The sequence below is a fragment of the Protopterus annectens genome, chromosome 1.part1 (genome assembly GCF_019279795.1).
Source record: "Protopterus annectens isolate FY-2018-M chromosome 1.part1, PAN1.0, whole genome shotgun sequence".
Taxonomy (NCBI): Eukaryota; Metazoa; Chordata; order Ceratodontiformes; family Protopteridae; genus Protopterus; species Protopterus annectens.
This window is the reverse complement of record NC_056726.1, coordinates 1557489946-1557503542: the sequence shown is the minus strand read 5'-3', so window position 1 is coordinate 1557503542 and position 13597 is coordinate 1557489946. Positions and strand designations below refer to the sequence as shown.

General features: G+C 44.1%; 1 protein-coding gene across 1 annotated transcript in view; it reads left to right on the top strand.

The window, feature by feature from the left end:
* Positions 1–13597, top strand: part of SRRM1 (serine and arginine repetitive matrix 1) — a gene marked incomplete in the record, with an annotated part of 1602281 nt that overhangs the window by 534054 nt on the left and 1054630 nt on the right. The window contains 1 exon segment of the mRNA XM_044083096.1: positions 9610–9738. Coding sequence (XP_043939031.1) covers positions 9610–9738 — 129 coding nt within the window.

Genomic DNA, 13597 nt, shown 5'->3' with positions numbered 1-13597 from the left:
CAGCAGAGTTAGAGTGTAGTTGGAGGTAAGTAGGCTAAGGTACTGGAGGTAGTAGAATTATCCTGGTGAATGACAAGAGCAAAGCTAGTGTTTGGCTAGATAATCTTTTAGGAGTAGTTTGAACTCATGGCGATGAGGATTTTGTGTGATGGAATGTGGAAGAGAGTTCCACAATTTGGCTGTTTTGTGGGAGTAAAGGGAGTCTCCATGGTAGTGGGATACCTTTAGCATTAGTTTGTTGGAGGATCTGAGGGACCGGGTAATGGTATTAGGTTGGACAAGGTTAGAGAGGGCGGGGCAGTTACTGGGTTGGTATATTATTTTGTGGGCCTTGGTCATTTGGTTGTGTGATAAAAGATTAGGTAGTTCTAACCAGTTGAGCTAGGAGAGGGCAGTGCAGTGGTGCGTCTTAAAGGCTGATTAGTAACAAACTTAGCAATTTTGTTGTAGCAGGATTCAAGGTTATTGAGCTCAGACTTGCGTAGGTTTGTGAATATTTGAGATTGAAATAGGAAGGTGGAAAGCAGGTGTGACCGAGCAGTGGCAAGTCTGGCACTCTCAGTGAGGTATGGTTTAGCCCTATATAGGGAGCCAAGTTTGGTTCATAGGTTGGTACTAGGCTATCAGCCCTAGGACCTATACAAGCCTAGCCATAGCAATTCCCTGGCTCTTTTTTCCCACACTATTTACTTCCCTGGACCCCTGTCTAGCAGGGCGACTGACATGATCCCAGGGGTAAATTTCCTTTCTCCCATCCAATCGTCAAGGTTCCTTTTGAAGAGGGCCAGAGAGACACTCTGCTTGACATGTATGGGCAATCTATTCCAGAGTCTGGGGAGTCTCTGGGTCAGGAACCTATCCCTCCAGCATGTTTTGTTTATTGTGATGACAAGGTTTAGATCCCTGGAGCTTGTGGCTCTGAGGGATTGGGATTTCTTTAAGTGTAGCATGTCCAACAGCTCTGGGTTTGACATGGCCTTGTATGTTAAGCAGAGATCACCTTTGAGTAGACGATATCTCTTATTACCATCAAGTTCACACCATGCCCCAAGATTCTCACTACACCTTTCTAAACATATTCGAAAATATTAAGATAGAACCAAACACCCTAATACTGGGTGATTTTAACTACCCTGCCATTAACTGGGAAAACTACTCGTGTGCCAACACCTTTGCCCAACGGCTCTTGGAATTCATAAATTCCAACGCCCCGGATCAACTAATCCATAGTCCCACCAGGGGCTCCAATATCCTAGACCTGGTCATAGTATAGCTGGAGTTTTTTAAGGTGGTCAGCGTAGGCCATCTGCTTTAGGCCTGTGATTCTTTTACTGAGATATTTCTGCGGCCTTTCCAGTTGTTGCAGATGTCTTGAGAGGTACATACCAAACGGTGTTGCATTCTATAATGGGTCTAATGAGGGATGAGTACAGTGGGACAATGAGCTCCTTTTTTCTGGATGAAAAGCCCTTAGTGATGAGGTTGTCCACATAGAAGGATTTCCTGACTGTTGTGGCAATGTGGTTATCGAAAGTGAGACCACTGTTCCACCTGTGTCCCTAAGTCTCTTATCACACTTTCGGTGTTTAGTGTACTGCCACCTATATGGTAATTCACAGGTACATGTTTTTTCCCCAAAGGGAATAACTATACATTTCTTGGCATTGAGCTTGAGGCCATGGCTCTGGCACCAAGCATCTGTTTCTGTAAGGCCCTTTTCATAGATTCATAGATTCATAGATTAGTACTAAGCTAACTGCCCTTGCGAGCCATTTTAAGCCTAGCTAATTATCCGTTGTGAGACTCAAACCCTGCACCTTGTGCTTGCAAGACAAAAACCTTAACCATTTGGCCACCCTCCCAACCCCAGATTCAGTAATGGCTCCCAGTTTGCAGTCATCTGCAAACTTTGTTAGCCAGAGTCCCTTAGTGCTGGCCTGTAGTTCAGAGAAGTAGATGCCAAACAAGAGCGGTCCCAGGACTGAACCCTGAGGTACTCCACTTGTCACTTGTCTGGAGCTGGATTTGGAGTCTGCTACTTTTACAGTCTGGGTTCTATCAGTAAGCCAGTTAGCAACCCATTGGGTGAAGTAGGGATTAATGCCCAGCTTAGAAAGTTTATCTATGATTCCAGAGTGGGGGATAGTGTCAAAGGCCTTGGCAAGGTCTAGGTAGGCTGTGTCAACCACCTTACCCTTCTCCATGGCTCTGGAGACTGATTCAAAGAAGTCAATCAGGTTCAAGAGACTAGATCGGCCCTTCACGAACCCAAACTGGGTGGGGTCCAGTGTTTGAAGGTTGGCAATGTCTTTGTTTATAAGTTCCATGATAATACGCTCCATGGCCTTGCAGATAAGCCTCGTCAGACTAATGGGACAGTAGTTTCCGGGATCCCTTGTGGAGTGGGAAAACAGTAGCTCTGCGCCACTCAGTGGACTCGAAACCTGATGTGAGGCTATGATTAAACATGACACTTAGGTGAGGCGCCAGTTCATATTGTAGTTCATGTACACAGCCCGGGATGTCACCTGGTCCCATGGATGCTGTATTCTTACCTTGGGAGAGTGCATTTTTTACCTGTGTGGCTGTTATTACCGGAATTTGGCAATCTTCTGTTATCGAGATGGGCCGTTTAGGGGGTGAGAGGTGGGTGAAGTTGGCACTAAATCGATCTGCCATGATATTGGCAGTATCCTTGGGATCAGTATATTTAATGCCATTCTGTTTTAGCTCAGAGCAGATCTGAGCATTGCCATTTAAATTCTTGACATAGTTATAGAATGCCTTGTGGTTGTCTTTGGAATCTTTGGCAATTTTATTTTTGTAACTAGCTTTGGAGTATTTTATGAGGGATCTCAGTTTCTTACTGAGGCTGGTAAGGGAGTTTTTTTGCATCCTGGGATTTTCCTCTTTTCTGCAACAGTTTCTTCCTTTTGTTGTAAAGTTTGTTTATGGCAGGGGACCACCAGATTGGCTTCCTTTATTTGGATGAGAGCATCTTGGTTCTATTTGGGATGGCACGATTCATGCATGATTGGATGTGCTCGTACAGTGCCTTAGTGTAGGATTCAGCAGTTTAACTTTCAGTTCCTGTCTGCATGGGTGGTACGAAGTTTGTCACTTCTTACTCGAGTAGCATGAAGTTGGCTTTGGAGAAGTTTTTATGGAGGATGTTCATCGTGCATACAGCTGCAGTCATTACAGATGGGTTATCCTGCCGTCAGGCGGGTCCTCGGTCGGCCGAATTCCAAAGTCTAGGTCCGGCATCGGTTGTCGTCGCTTCTTCCTGACGTCAGTGCGGCAGGGGTATAAAAGAGGCAGCCGACGCCATCTTCTCCAGTCTTTCTTGCCACGCGGTGCCTGATGCAGAAGCAGTTCGCAAGTGCCGGTCGGCCAGCTCCTGAGATTTACGAAAATATTTCAGCCGAAGTCTTCTTGAAAGCTAAGTACCCCATTGGGGAAACTTTTCTTGCCTCAGACCGATGTCAGACAAAGTTAATAATTGCATTTCATGTGGGAAGCAAATGCCGCATAAGGATTTCCACTCTTTCTGTATACCTTGCTTAGGCCCAGACCACGACGTCTCGGCCTGCCGTTTTTGTGCTAGATTCAACAAGCGCACTATTAAGCGCCGGGCAGAGTTCGCCCTTCACTATTTTGGCAAAAAATTCAATTATATTATGCCGTCGGATACTCCGACTCCTGTTTTGAGTAAAAGACGCAAAGATAAGGACCGACATACAAGGTCCGCACCGACTACTGAGACCACGCTAAGGCCGACTACCGGTTCTCCGGTGCTTAGCGAGGCGCCTACGCAGCCCCTGAGTATCGATGACACTACATTACCGGTGTCTTCAGTACCCGAGGTCGCAGGCTCCTCGGTCTCCATTCCTGTTGCAGATACCGACGCTACTCTTGGCGGGGAAACTCAGAGTTTAGACAGGCCTGCCATTTCTCAAGGTGTCTTCAGGCCTTCCTCCTTCTCTGTTAAAGCTTTCACAAAATCTAAAGCAGCCATGAAATCCAAAAAACAGGGTCCTCAGACCCCCTCTCAAGGCCCCATGCCTAAAAACCAGATGCTCAAAATGGCTGAGGATTTGATTACTCTTATCAGGGGTTCTCAACCCCCCTCTGACAAAAGGCCCAGATTAGAGGAAGACTACCCTTCCTCAGATCAAGCCTCTATTACCTCAGAACATTCTGAGGACCAGGATTATGCCTGTTCTCCTTTCGAAGACTCTGATGCAGAGGAGTCTATTTCCTCGGTCTCCCCCCCTGAGGACTACTCTTTTGGGGAAACCCTACATACATTGAGGGAACACTTTCACTGGGAAGGCCAAGATTACTCAGATTCCAAGAAAAGGCTCAGGGAATTTCTTTTTCTCCCCCAGCATAGGTCCCTGGCTATCCCTCCTGTTTTAGATATATTGGATGATGTGTACACAGAAGCCAGCCTTAATCCAGATTCTTTGCCTCCAGCTCCTGTTAAACCAGACAGGTATTACCGGGTTCCTGATTCTCACCAGTTCCTATACAAAAGCCATGCTGCTGACCCAGAAACTATTTCACAGGGTCCCAAGGGAATTAAGGCCTCTACTGCTGAAAACCCATTACCTTCAGAGAGAGATTCCAGAGCTTTAGAAAGGTGGGGGGAAAAGGTGTACACCTCGGCCACTTTAACCATCAGGGCATTAAACTGTCAGTTCCATATGTTAAAGTACCAACAGTTTTTGTTATCTCAGTTGAAAAGCAAAATGACACAACCAGAACAACCAGATTTAAAAGAGTTGCAGGATTTGTTGCATGGTGCAGAGCAAGTGGGTAAACATACTTTGCAGTGTGGTTTTGATGCTTTAGAGGCCTCATGTAGAGCTACTGTTACAGGGTCTGTTATACGTAGGCATGCTTGGCTCAAAGAGCAAACCTTACCAGATCATGTCAAAGCTAAACTATTAGATGCACCTCTTCAAAAAGATGTATTGTTTGGTGTTAAAGCCGAGGAAGTACTAAAGAAAATGGAGGAAAAAGCGAAATCAATGCAAACAGTGAAAGATTTCCTGCAGGTACAACCTCCACGTTTCAGCAGTAACTGGCCTTCAAAAAATCGGTCCTTTCCAGCCACGGACAGACCTCAAAGGGGCAGATACAGATGCCCAAGGGGTAGAGGACAACCTCAAGGATCTTTCAGAGCCAGACAGTGGCAAGCACCAACCCCAAGAGGTGGAGAAGATAGATCACAGTCATTTAGAAAACAGACACAATGACTTCCCCCTATACCTGTCAAGCAAAGCTTTAATGGCAGCACCTTTGGGTGGAAAACTGGCATTATTCTCAAAAAATTGGCATATTGTTACAAAAGACAAATGGATTCTGGACATTATAGACAGAGGCTACAGGTTCCACTTTCACACTCTTCCAAAAATGAGAGGCATGCCAAACCTGCCACAAAATCAAAGGGCAGAGGCACAAAAACAAATTTCAGCTCTCATGAACATGAAAGCGATTCAAGAGGTACCTGCAAAAGAAAAAGGTCAAGGGTTTTATTCCAGACTATTCCTGGTACCAAGGAAAGACAAAGATTGGAGACCTATCTTAGACCTATCCATCCTAAACACATATCTACAGGTACCAAAATTCAAGATGCTCACATTACAGCAGCTTCTTCCCATGCTGGGCAAGGAGTCTTGGCTGGTAACATTGGACCTCAAGGAGGCATACCTGCATATCCCTATCAGACAAGATTGCAGAAGATACCTCAGATTTCTTGCAGGTTCAACCCATTATCAATTCTCTGCATTGCCCTTTGGCTTATCTACTGCGCCCAGAGTGTTTACGAAATGCCTGGCATCAGTAATCGCCTTCTGCAGACTACAAGGAATACAAATCTACCCATATCTGGACGACTGCCTGATCCAAGCGGACAGCAAGGACATACTACTGCAACACCTGGCGTTTGTAATAAAACTGTTGAACTTCCTGGGATACACAGTCAACCAAAAGAAATCAAAACTAATACCCTCTCAACAAATCATTTTCCTGGGTGCCAGCTTGAATACAACCACCCAGATGGCCTACCTCACACCAGACAAACAAGGGCAACTATCTCAATACTTCAGCAAAATGGCAACTTTTACCAGGCTGACTGCAAGGAAAGTCCTGCAGGCTCTGGGATTCATGGCATCTTGCATCCTACTAATCCCATGTGCAAAGCTGCATATGAGGAAACTTCAGTGGTACCTAAAAAACTTATGGTCTCAACACAGCCACAGTTTGGAAACAATTATACCACTCATTCCATGCCTTCAAAAGGAATTTCTGTGGTGGGCTCAAGCATGCCAAAGAAACACAGGTCTCCCTTTCTGTGTACCTCAAGCAACTCAAATCATCACAACAGATGCCTCAGACTACGCCTGGGGAGCACACATGCCAGGTCAGTGCATTCAGGGAAAATGGTCCCAAAAAGAGAAGCACCTACACATCAACCAAAAGGAAATGCTAGCCGTGCAAAATGCTATTATGACCTTCAAGGACCTACTGCATCCAGGCCAGCTATTGAAAAGGACAGACAACACCACAGTGATGTGGTACATAAACAAACAGGGGGGAACTCATTCATACCCCCTGTGCAGGCAAGCCATGACCCTATGGAACACAGCACTGGAATTGCAAATTCAACTACAGGCACAATTCCTGCCAGGGAAGTAAAACACATTGGCAGACAACCTAAGCAGAAATATGACAGATCCACACGAATGGAAGTTGCATCCTCAAGTTTTTACAAAGATAACTCAGGCATGGGGACAGCCAGACATAGATCTCTTTGCTACCCACAGAAATTACCAGTTGAAAAAGTTTTGTTCAAGGAACTATCATCCACAGGCCTGGAAAGTGGACGCACTTTCTTTCATTTGGACAACGTTGACCGTCTATGCCTTCCCGCCTCTTCCTCTGCTGCCCAAAGTTCTATTAAAAGCCAGAGCAGAGAGGCCAAAAATGATTCTCATTGCTCCAGACTGGCCAAGACAACACTGGTATCCACTCCTGAAGAGCCTGACACATTCCCCACCATGGATCCTACCTCTAGTCCCTCTTCTGTTGTCCCAGCACAACTACAAAGCCCTTCACAGCCAGCTCAAAACCCTAAATCTAGCTGCATGGAGAATTCCTTGATTTCCCAACAGACCCTCCTCTCCAAGGAGGTGCAGGATGTCATCTTGGAGGCCAGAAGACCTTCTACTAGAAAAGCCTACTCCGCCAAATGGAAACTATTTTGTGCTTGGAATCAAGAAAAGGGCCAGAATCCTTGGGTAATAAATTTACCTCCCTAGCTGAGATGTTAAACAGTGGACTTTCCTTCTCCTCCATCAAAATCCACGCTTCAGCCATTTCTGCACAATACAACACAGATCCTCCTTTATTCTCTCATCCTCTCTTAAGGCAGTTCCTCAGAGGGACAAAGAATATAAAACCCCCAAGGAAACAACCAGTCCCTGCTTGGGACCTCAACTTCATATTGGAAAAGCTGACCCATCCTCCCTTAGAGCCATCTTCTTCAACAGAACTACAATACTTGTCATGGAAAACAGCCTTTCTTCTGGCTATCACCTCAGCACGCAGGGTTTCGGAGCTATAGGCCCTCATGGCTGTGCAACCATTCATCATCTTCCATCAGGACAGAGTTTCCTTACGAACCAACCCTACCTTTATGCCAAAGGTAGTATCCAGTGTAGCTTTGAATCAGACTATCCACCTTCCTACATTTTATCCTAATCCACAAAACAAAGGGGAAAGACTACTACATTCCTTGGACATTCACAGACAACTGCATTATTATTTGGACAGGACAAAGCCATTCAGGAAATCCGAGCAACTCTCTGTGTCCTATGCTACAGGTGCTCAAGGAAAGGCTATTTCCAAACAGACAATCTCAAAATGGATAGCCCACTGCATACGCTTTTGTTACTCATTTCATGGAAAAACTGTGCCTACATGCATCAGATCCCACTCCACCAGGGCCACAGCTACCTCTGCAGCTTTCCTCAGTGGGGTCCCTACCAAGGACATTTTGGAAGCAGCCACTTGGAGTTCAGTGCACACTTTCTCCAAGCACTATCACCTTCCACTATACTCTAAATCTAGAGCGGATTTTGCCACAGCAGTCTTGCAAGGCATCCTATCCCTTCCTAGTTCCACTTAGTGCCTGCCACCCCTACTTAGCTTTGGGATTCTTCCCATCTGTAATGACTGCAGCTGTATGCACGATGAACATAGTACAGTTTTGTACCTACCATAAATGTAGATGTTCGAGTGCTCATACAGCTGCAGTCCAGGTTACCCCCCCTCCGTCCCCTCTTAGGACAGGCCTTATGACAAACACCTTCTCATACAACCTATTTGGGGTATTCTTTTATGGTGTATTTGCTTGCAACTAATGTTTTTTGATTATTCTATATTGCATGATTACATAAATTTATGTTTTGCCTTCCTTCTGGGGGCACCTGACATCTAGGGCAAGAAAAACTGAAGAAGATGGCGTCGGCTGCCTCTTTTATACCCCTGCCGCACTGACGTCAGGGAAGAAGCGACGACAACCGACGCCGGACCTAGTCTTTGGAATTCGGCCGACCGAGGACCCGCCTGATGGCAGGATAGCCCATCTGTAATGACTGCAAGCTGTATGAGCACTCAAACATCTACTTTTATGGTAGGTACAAAACTGTACTTTTCCTTGCTGGGGGGTGGGGGTGGGATGTGGATGTTAAGGGTGATTAGCTTATGGTCAGACCTGACTAACGAGAGGGTGACCATAGGTGTGGAGCATCGATTTCCCATGTTGGTAATGACCAGGTCTACAATATTGGAGCCCCTGGTGGGACTATGGATTAGTTGATCCGGGGCGTTGTAATTTATGAATTCTAAGAGCCGTTGGGCAAAGGTGTTGGCACACAAGTAGTTTTCCCAGTTAATGGCAGGGTAGTTAAAATCACCCAGTATTAGGGTGTTTGGTTCTATCTTAATATTTTCCAATATGTTTAGAAAGGTGTAGTGAGAATCTTGGGGCATGGTGTGAACTTGATGGTAGTAAGAGAGATCCTCGTCAAATTTTAGGAACTCATCTCTTATGACATCTAGCAGTTTAACCTGACTAGTGGGCTGTATTATGGTTCCATTAGAGGACAGGATTTTGAGAGAGAATTGTCCAGATTTGAATAATTTGTTTCTGAAGGCAATAATCTTAGTTTTGTTTGGGTTAAGTATGAGTTGATGTGCAGAGAGGTATTTTTTTATGTCCTGAAAGGAAGCTTGCATTTTAATCTGAAGTTCTTGCGGTGAGGGGGCTAAGCATATATAAGTGTGGAGTCATCTGCGTACTGGACAATATGAGCCAGTTGAGTTGCTGAACCTAGATTGTTAGTTGAATATTTGATAAACTTTGTAATTTAATTAATTATATTTATTAGTATTATTATTTATAATAATAAATTATAAGTTAATATAAAAGATTAATATTTCTAATTAATTTTCCCTGCAGTGTATCGTTTTTAATTTCTAATCTGTTATGCTTAGCTGTTTGTGCATTCAGTGTTTGATAGTGATGATGTTCTGTAGGTCGTATTCACCTAGAAGGAGACAAAGTCCAAGGAGACGTCCATCACCTCGGAGACGAAGTCCACCCAGACGTCTGCCACCACCACCACCACTTCCAAGGCATAGGCGAAGTAGATCTCCAGCAAGAAGGTAAAGTAAAAGACTAAACATAGTACTGTGTTACATGGAGAAAAAAGTATTGTCTTAATGAATCTTCTTGAGAAGTGGGATACGTATATGAGGACAGTTATTTATCTTCGGGACATTTATTTTTTGTCTGGACAGGTGTATGCAGCTAGCTACAGTACCTGTGATTCTAGCTTTGCTCTCTTCATTCAGATATCCCTTCTTCTTAACCAGGTATCCCTTCTTCTTAATCACACCTCCCAAATACTTGAAGCTGTTAAACTGTCCCAATGTTTTCCCATCTATCTTAGTTTTTAGCTGCTGCTTATGTTCCCAGTGTTCTACCATGACCACTGTCTTGTGTTTTATCCCATTTGCCTTTAGGTTTGTATTCTAATCCTTCTATCATTCGTTGAAGTTCGTATTCAGCCTGTTTTTTTTTTTCTGCCACAAAATCTACATACATCAGCTTTGTTGATTTGTCCCTTCCTAGCTGTTTGCTGGTTTAGTCCATCACCAGTATGACCAGGAGAGCTGAATTCTGATGCACACCCACTCCCAAAGCAAAACCCCATGAGATTCTAAACACGGTTTGTGCTTTCATGTTACTGGCACCTTGTATGTGCCTTTTACTAATTTTACTAAAGTTTCAGGGACTTAGAACCATCACAACACTGCCATATCAGAGATTCCCTGAGACCTTGTCGTATGCATTTTTTTTGCATGTAGGAATGCCCAATTGAACTCTGTCCTCATCTCCATCTTCTACATTGTCTTAGTACTGGCAATGAGTTGTCATCCTACATCCTGATCTGAATCCAAACTGCCCAATTTCCATCTTACTTACTTCTGTGTTGCATATTTGTCGTTCATCCTTTTCAGCACTTTCATGCAGTGTGATAGGCATTTAATACTATTATACTGCTCAGATTTGTTATTTGTTTTGTTTTTGTGAACTAGCATAGCGTTCTTATTATCCAGTCGTCTGGATACACCCCTTTCCATACAGAGATTGAGTACGTCAGTAACACATTTTCTCCCCTAACTTAGCCAGCATATTGATAATGTCTGCCATGATGTATTCTGAGCCTACTTTTTTCTGATTTAATTTTCCTTTGCATATTTCATACTTCTTTGTTCTCCTTTTTCATAGTTGACTGTTCATGTGACAGTACAGCTTCTGAGAAATTTTTTTCCCCATTCAGAATCTTCTAGATGTACTCCTTTGATCTGCCATTGATATCCTTTGCATTGGGGGGCAGATTATTACTGGTGCTCCTTATGAATGGTTTCCGCCTGCTGTTTTTGTTTTTCTAATATTACCTTGCAGCCTGATGAAGATTGTGTGTACCATCTTCAGAGTCGTTTTTCAATAGCTGGTAGAATGGACAAGGCTGCAAAATAACTTTATGTTCTTATAGACAGTAATCTATGATGTCCTTTTCGTTCTTCATTGATGGGTTATGGGTCCAACCCTCGGATTCGTTTTGGCTGCATTTTTCATACTTGGATCCAACTCTTGAGCACCTCCCTCTACCCACAATGCTCTATACCATCCCATAGTTCTCCAGAATCTCAAGGGTATCGCAGTGGATGCCATGTTTGCGTTGGCAGCCACTAAGAAGTAGCTAGCCGAGCAGATCTGTGTCCATCCACTGAACAGGGAGTCCAGGGCAAAGGACATTTTCGGAAAGCACATCTACACTTCCACTTTTGTGCTGAAGTTGTTAAATTACTTTGCACACTTAACCCGCTTGCAAAGAGATTTAATCAAGGAGCTTTCAAACTCTTTTGCTGAGACCATGTTCGCGGAAGACCTCAAAGAGGTCTCTCCCCAACTGGCTACTCTTATCTATTGTTAATATTTCAGTGAGGTTGATCTCCCATACAGTGGAAGATAGCTCTCGAGCAGCCGGTTTAGGGATAGCTGTAAGAGGACATGCCTGGATTGAGGCTGTGTGACTTTGCAGAATCCTTTAATGCACCCTTCAATGGCTTTTCTCTGTTTGGACCATTGGTAAAGGATGCATTTACCCACAGCGAACAAAAGGAAAGATCCTGTCTGCAATGGGAATCAAGTTTTCTACCTCTCAGTGGACCTGTACTAGAAACCAGTGAGGAGAGCAAAAACCTGGTTGCGGAAATCTCAGGAGCCTTTTCATGACCCATGCTAGGACAACTTCCTCCAGAGGCAGAGAAAGAGGTTTCAGTGTTAGACGTTGCCTCAGAGGCAGAGGGAGTCCGCAGAACCAGGGCTTCAGAGATTATTTCCCTGATGGACCCTCTCGGGGCTCTTGAAGCGCAGTTTGACGGTCCATCACTGGATGCAGTTGAGTGTCATGTTTCCCTGTACCTAGACGCCTGGACAGACATTAGAAACAACACTTGAGTACTAAACATAATATCCAGAAGTTATTACATTCCCTTTTCCCTTCCATCTCCAGAACCTAGGAGGAAACTCCCCAACATTTCATCCAGCCAGAAGGGGAATGCAACTCAAGAAATTCAAAAGCTGCTACTAAAAAGAGTCGTCCAGGCTGTCCCAACTGAACAATTAGTATTCAAAACTTACTTCTGCTTCTTTTTGGTGCCAGAAAAAACAGGAGACCTAAGATCAGTTTTGCATCTCAGCAATTAGAATCTGTCTATAAAGAATTAAAAGTTCTGAATGGTTATGGTTCAGTCCATTCTGCCTGTGTAGATCCCCTGTATAGATCCCCAGGATATGTACCATCACATTAGAATAGAAAGGTACAGCAGGATTACCCTGTGCTTTCAGCTGGGGGTCAATCACTACCAATTCAAAGTACTGCCCTTTGGGCTCACCACAGCCCCTGGATGTTCACCAACTGTATGACAGTCTTAGCAGCACACCTAAGGCTCAAAGTGTTTCCTTATCTCAACGATTGGCTCCTCACTGCTCCGACAAGGCATCAACTTTTATAAGACAGGGATTACTTGTTTCAGATCTCCAACTCCGTAGGCATCACAATAAATCTTGTAAAAATCCAAGCTGACTCCTGTAAAAAATCAAGAATTCATAGGAACTCAACTGAATATGACAAATCAAGTAGCTTCACTACCTCTTCACAGCTTCACATCTCTGAAAAGTCAGGTGTGGGACTTGTTATCTTGTCCTTCCCTGCTAGCAAAACTAGTGTTGCAAGCTCCTGGATCACTGTCAGTTGCCAGCATTCTAGTTCCTGTAGCAAGAGTCTTCATGTGAATTCTACAGTGGACCTTGGTGGTACAATGGTCTGTTCTTTAACCAGCCTCTGTCTGTCCCCGTCAAATTCACTGTAATTTGCAAACATCATACTCGATGGTGGATACAGTCAGACTATTTGATTTTGGGCAGGCCGTTCTCTCCCTCCTCCCAATAGCCACAGTGACCACAAACACCTCACAGCTGGGGTGGGAGCATTACAAAGGAAGGATGGGCCAAGGCACATGGTTCCCCTAGCCCATCCCACAATTGCCAGTCTTCTTTCCAAACCTTACTAGTAAATGAGAATACATGCTACACCTTCTAGATGTTCATAGACAGTTGCATTTTTTTCTTGACAGAACAAAGCAGTACAGAAAGTTTGACTGCCTAGGTCAAGCAGTTTCTAAAGTTACCCTAGCTAAATGAATTACTGACTGCGTTTCATTGATTTATTCCCAAAAATGTTTGGAATTGCCTTGCCCTCCCTGAGCTCATTCCAGCAGATCTATGGCTATTTCATCTGCTTTTTCCTTTAGAATGTCAACTGATATTTGCAGTGCAGCCACTTGGTCAAAGATTCATACATTTGTTATGTATTACAATGCCACTTGGTCAAAGATTCATAAAAAAAAATTTGTTATTCCCGTTCCATTTCATTTTATTATTTTCCCTTCC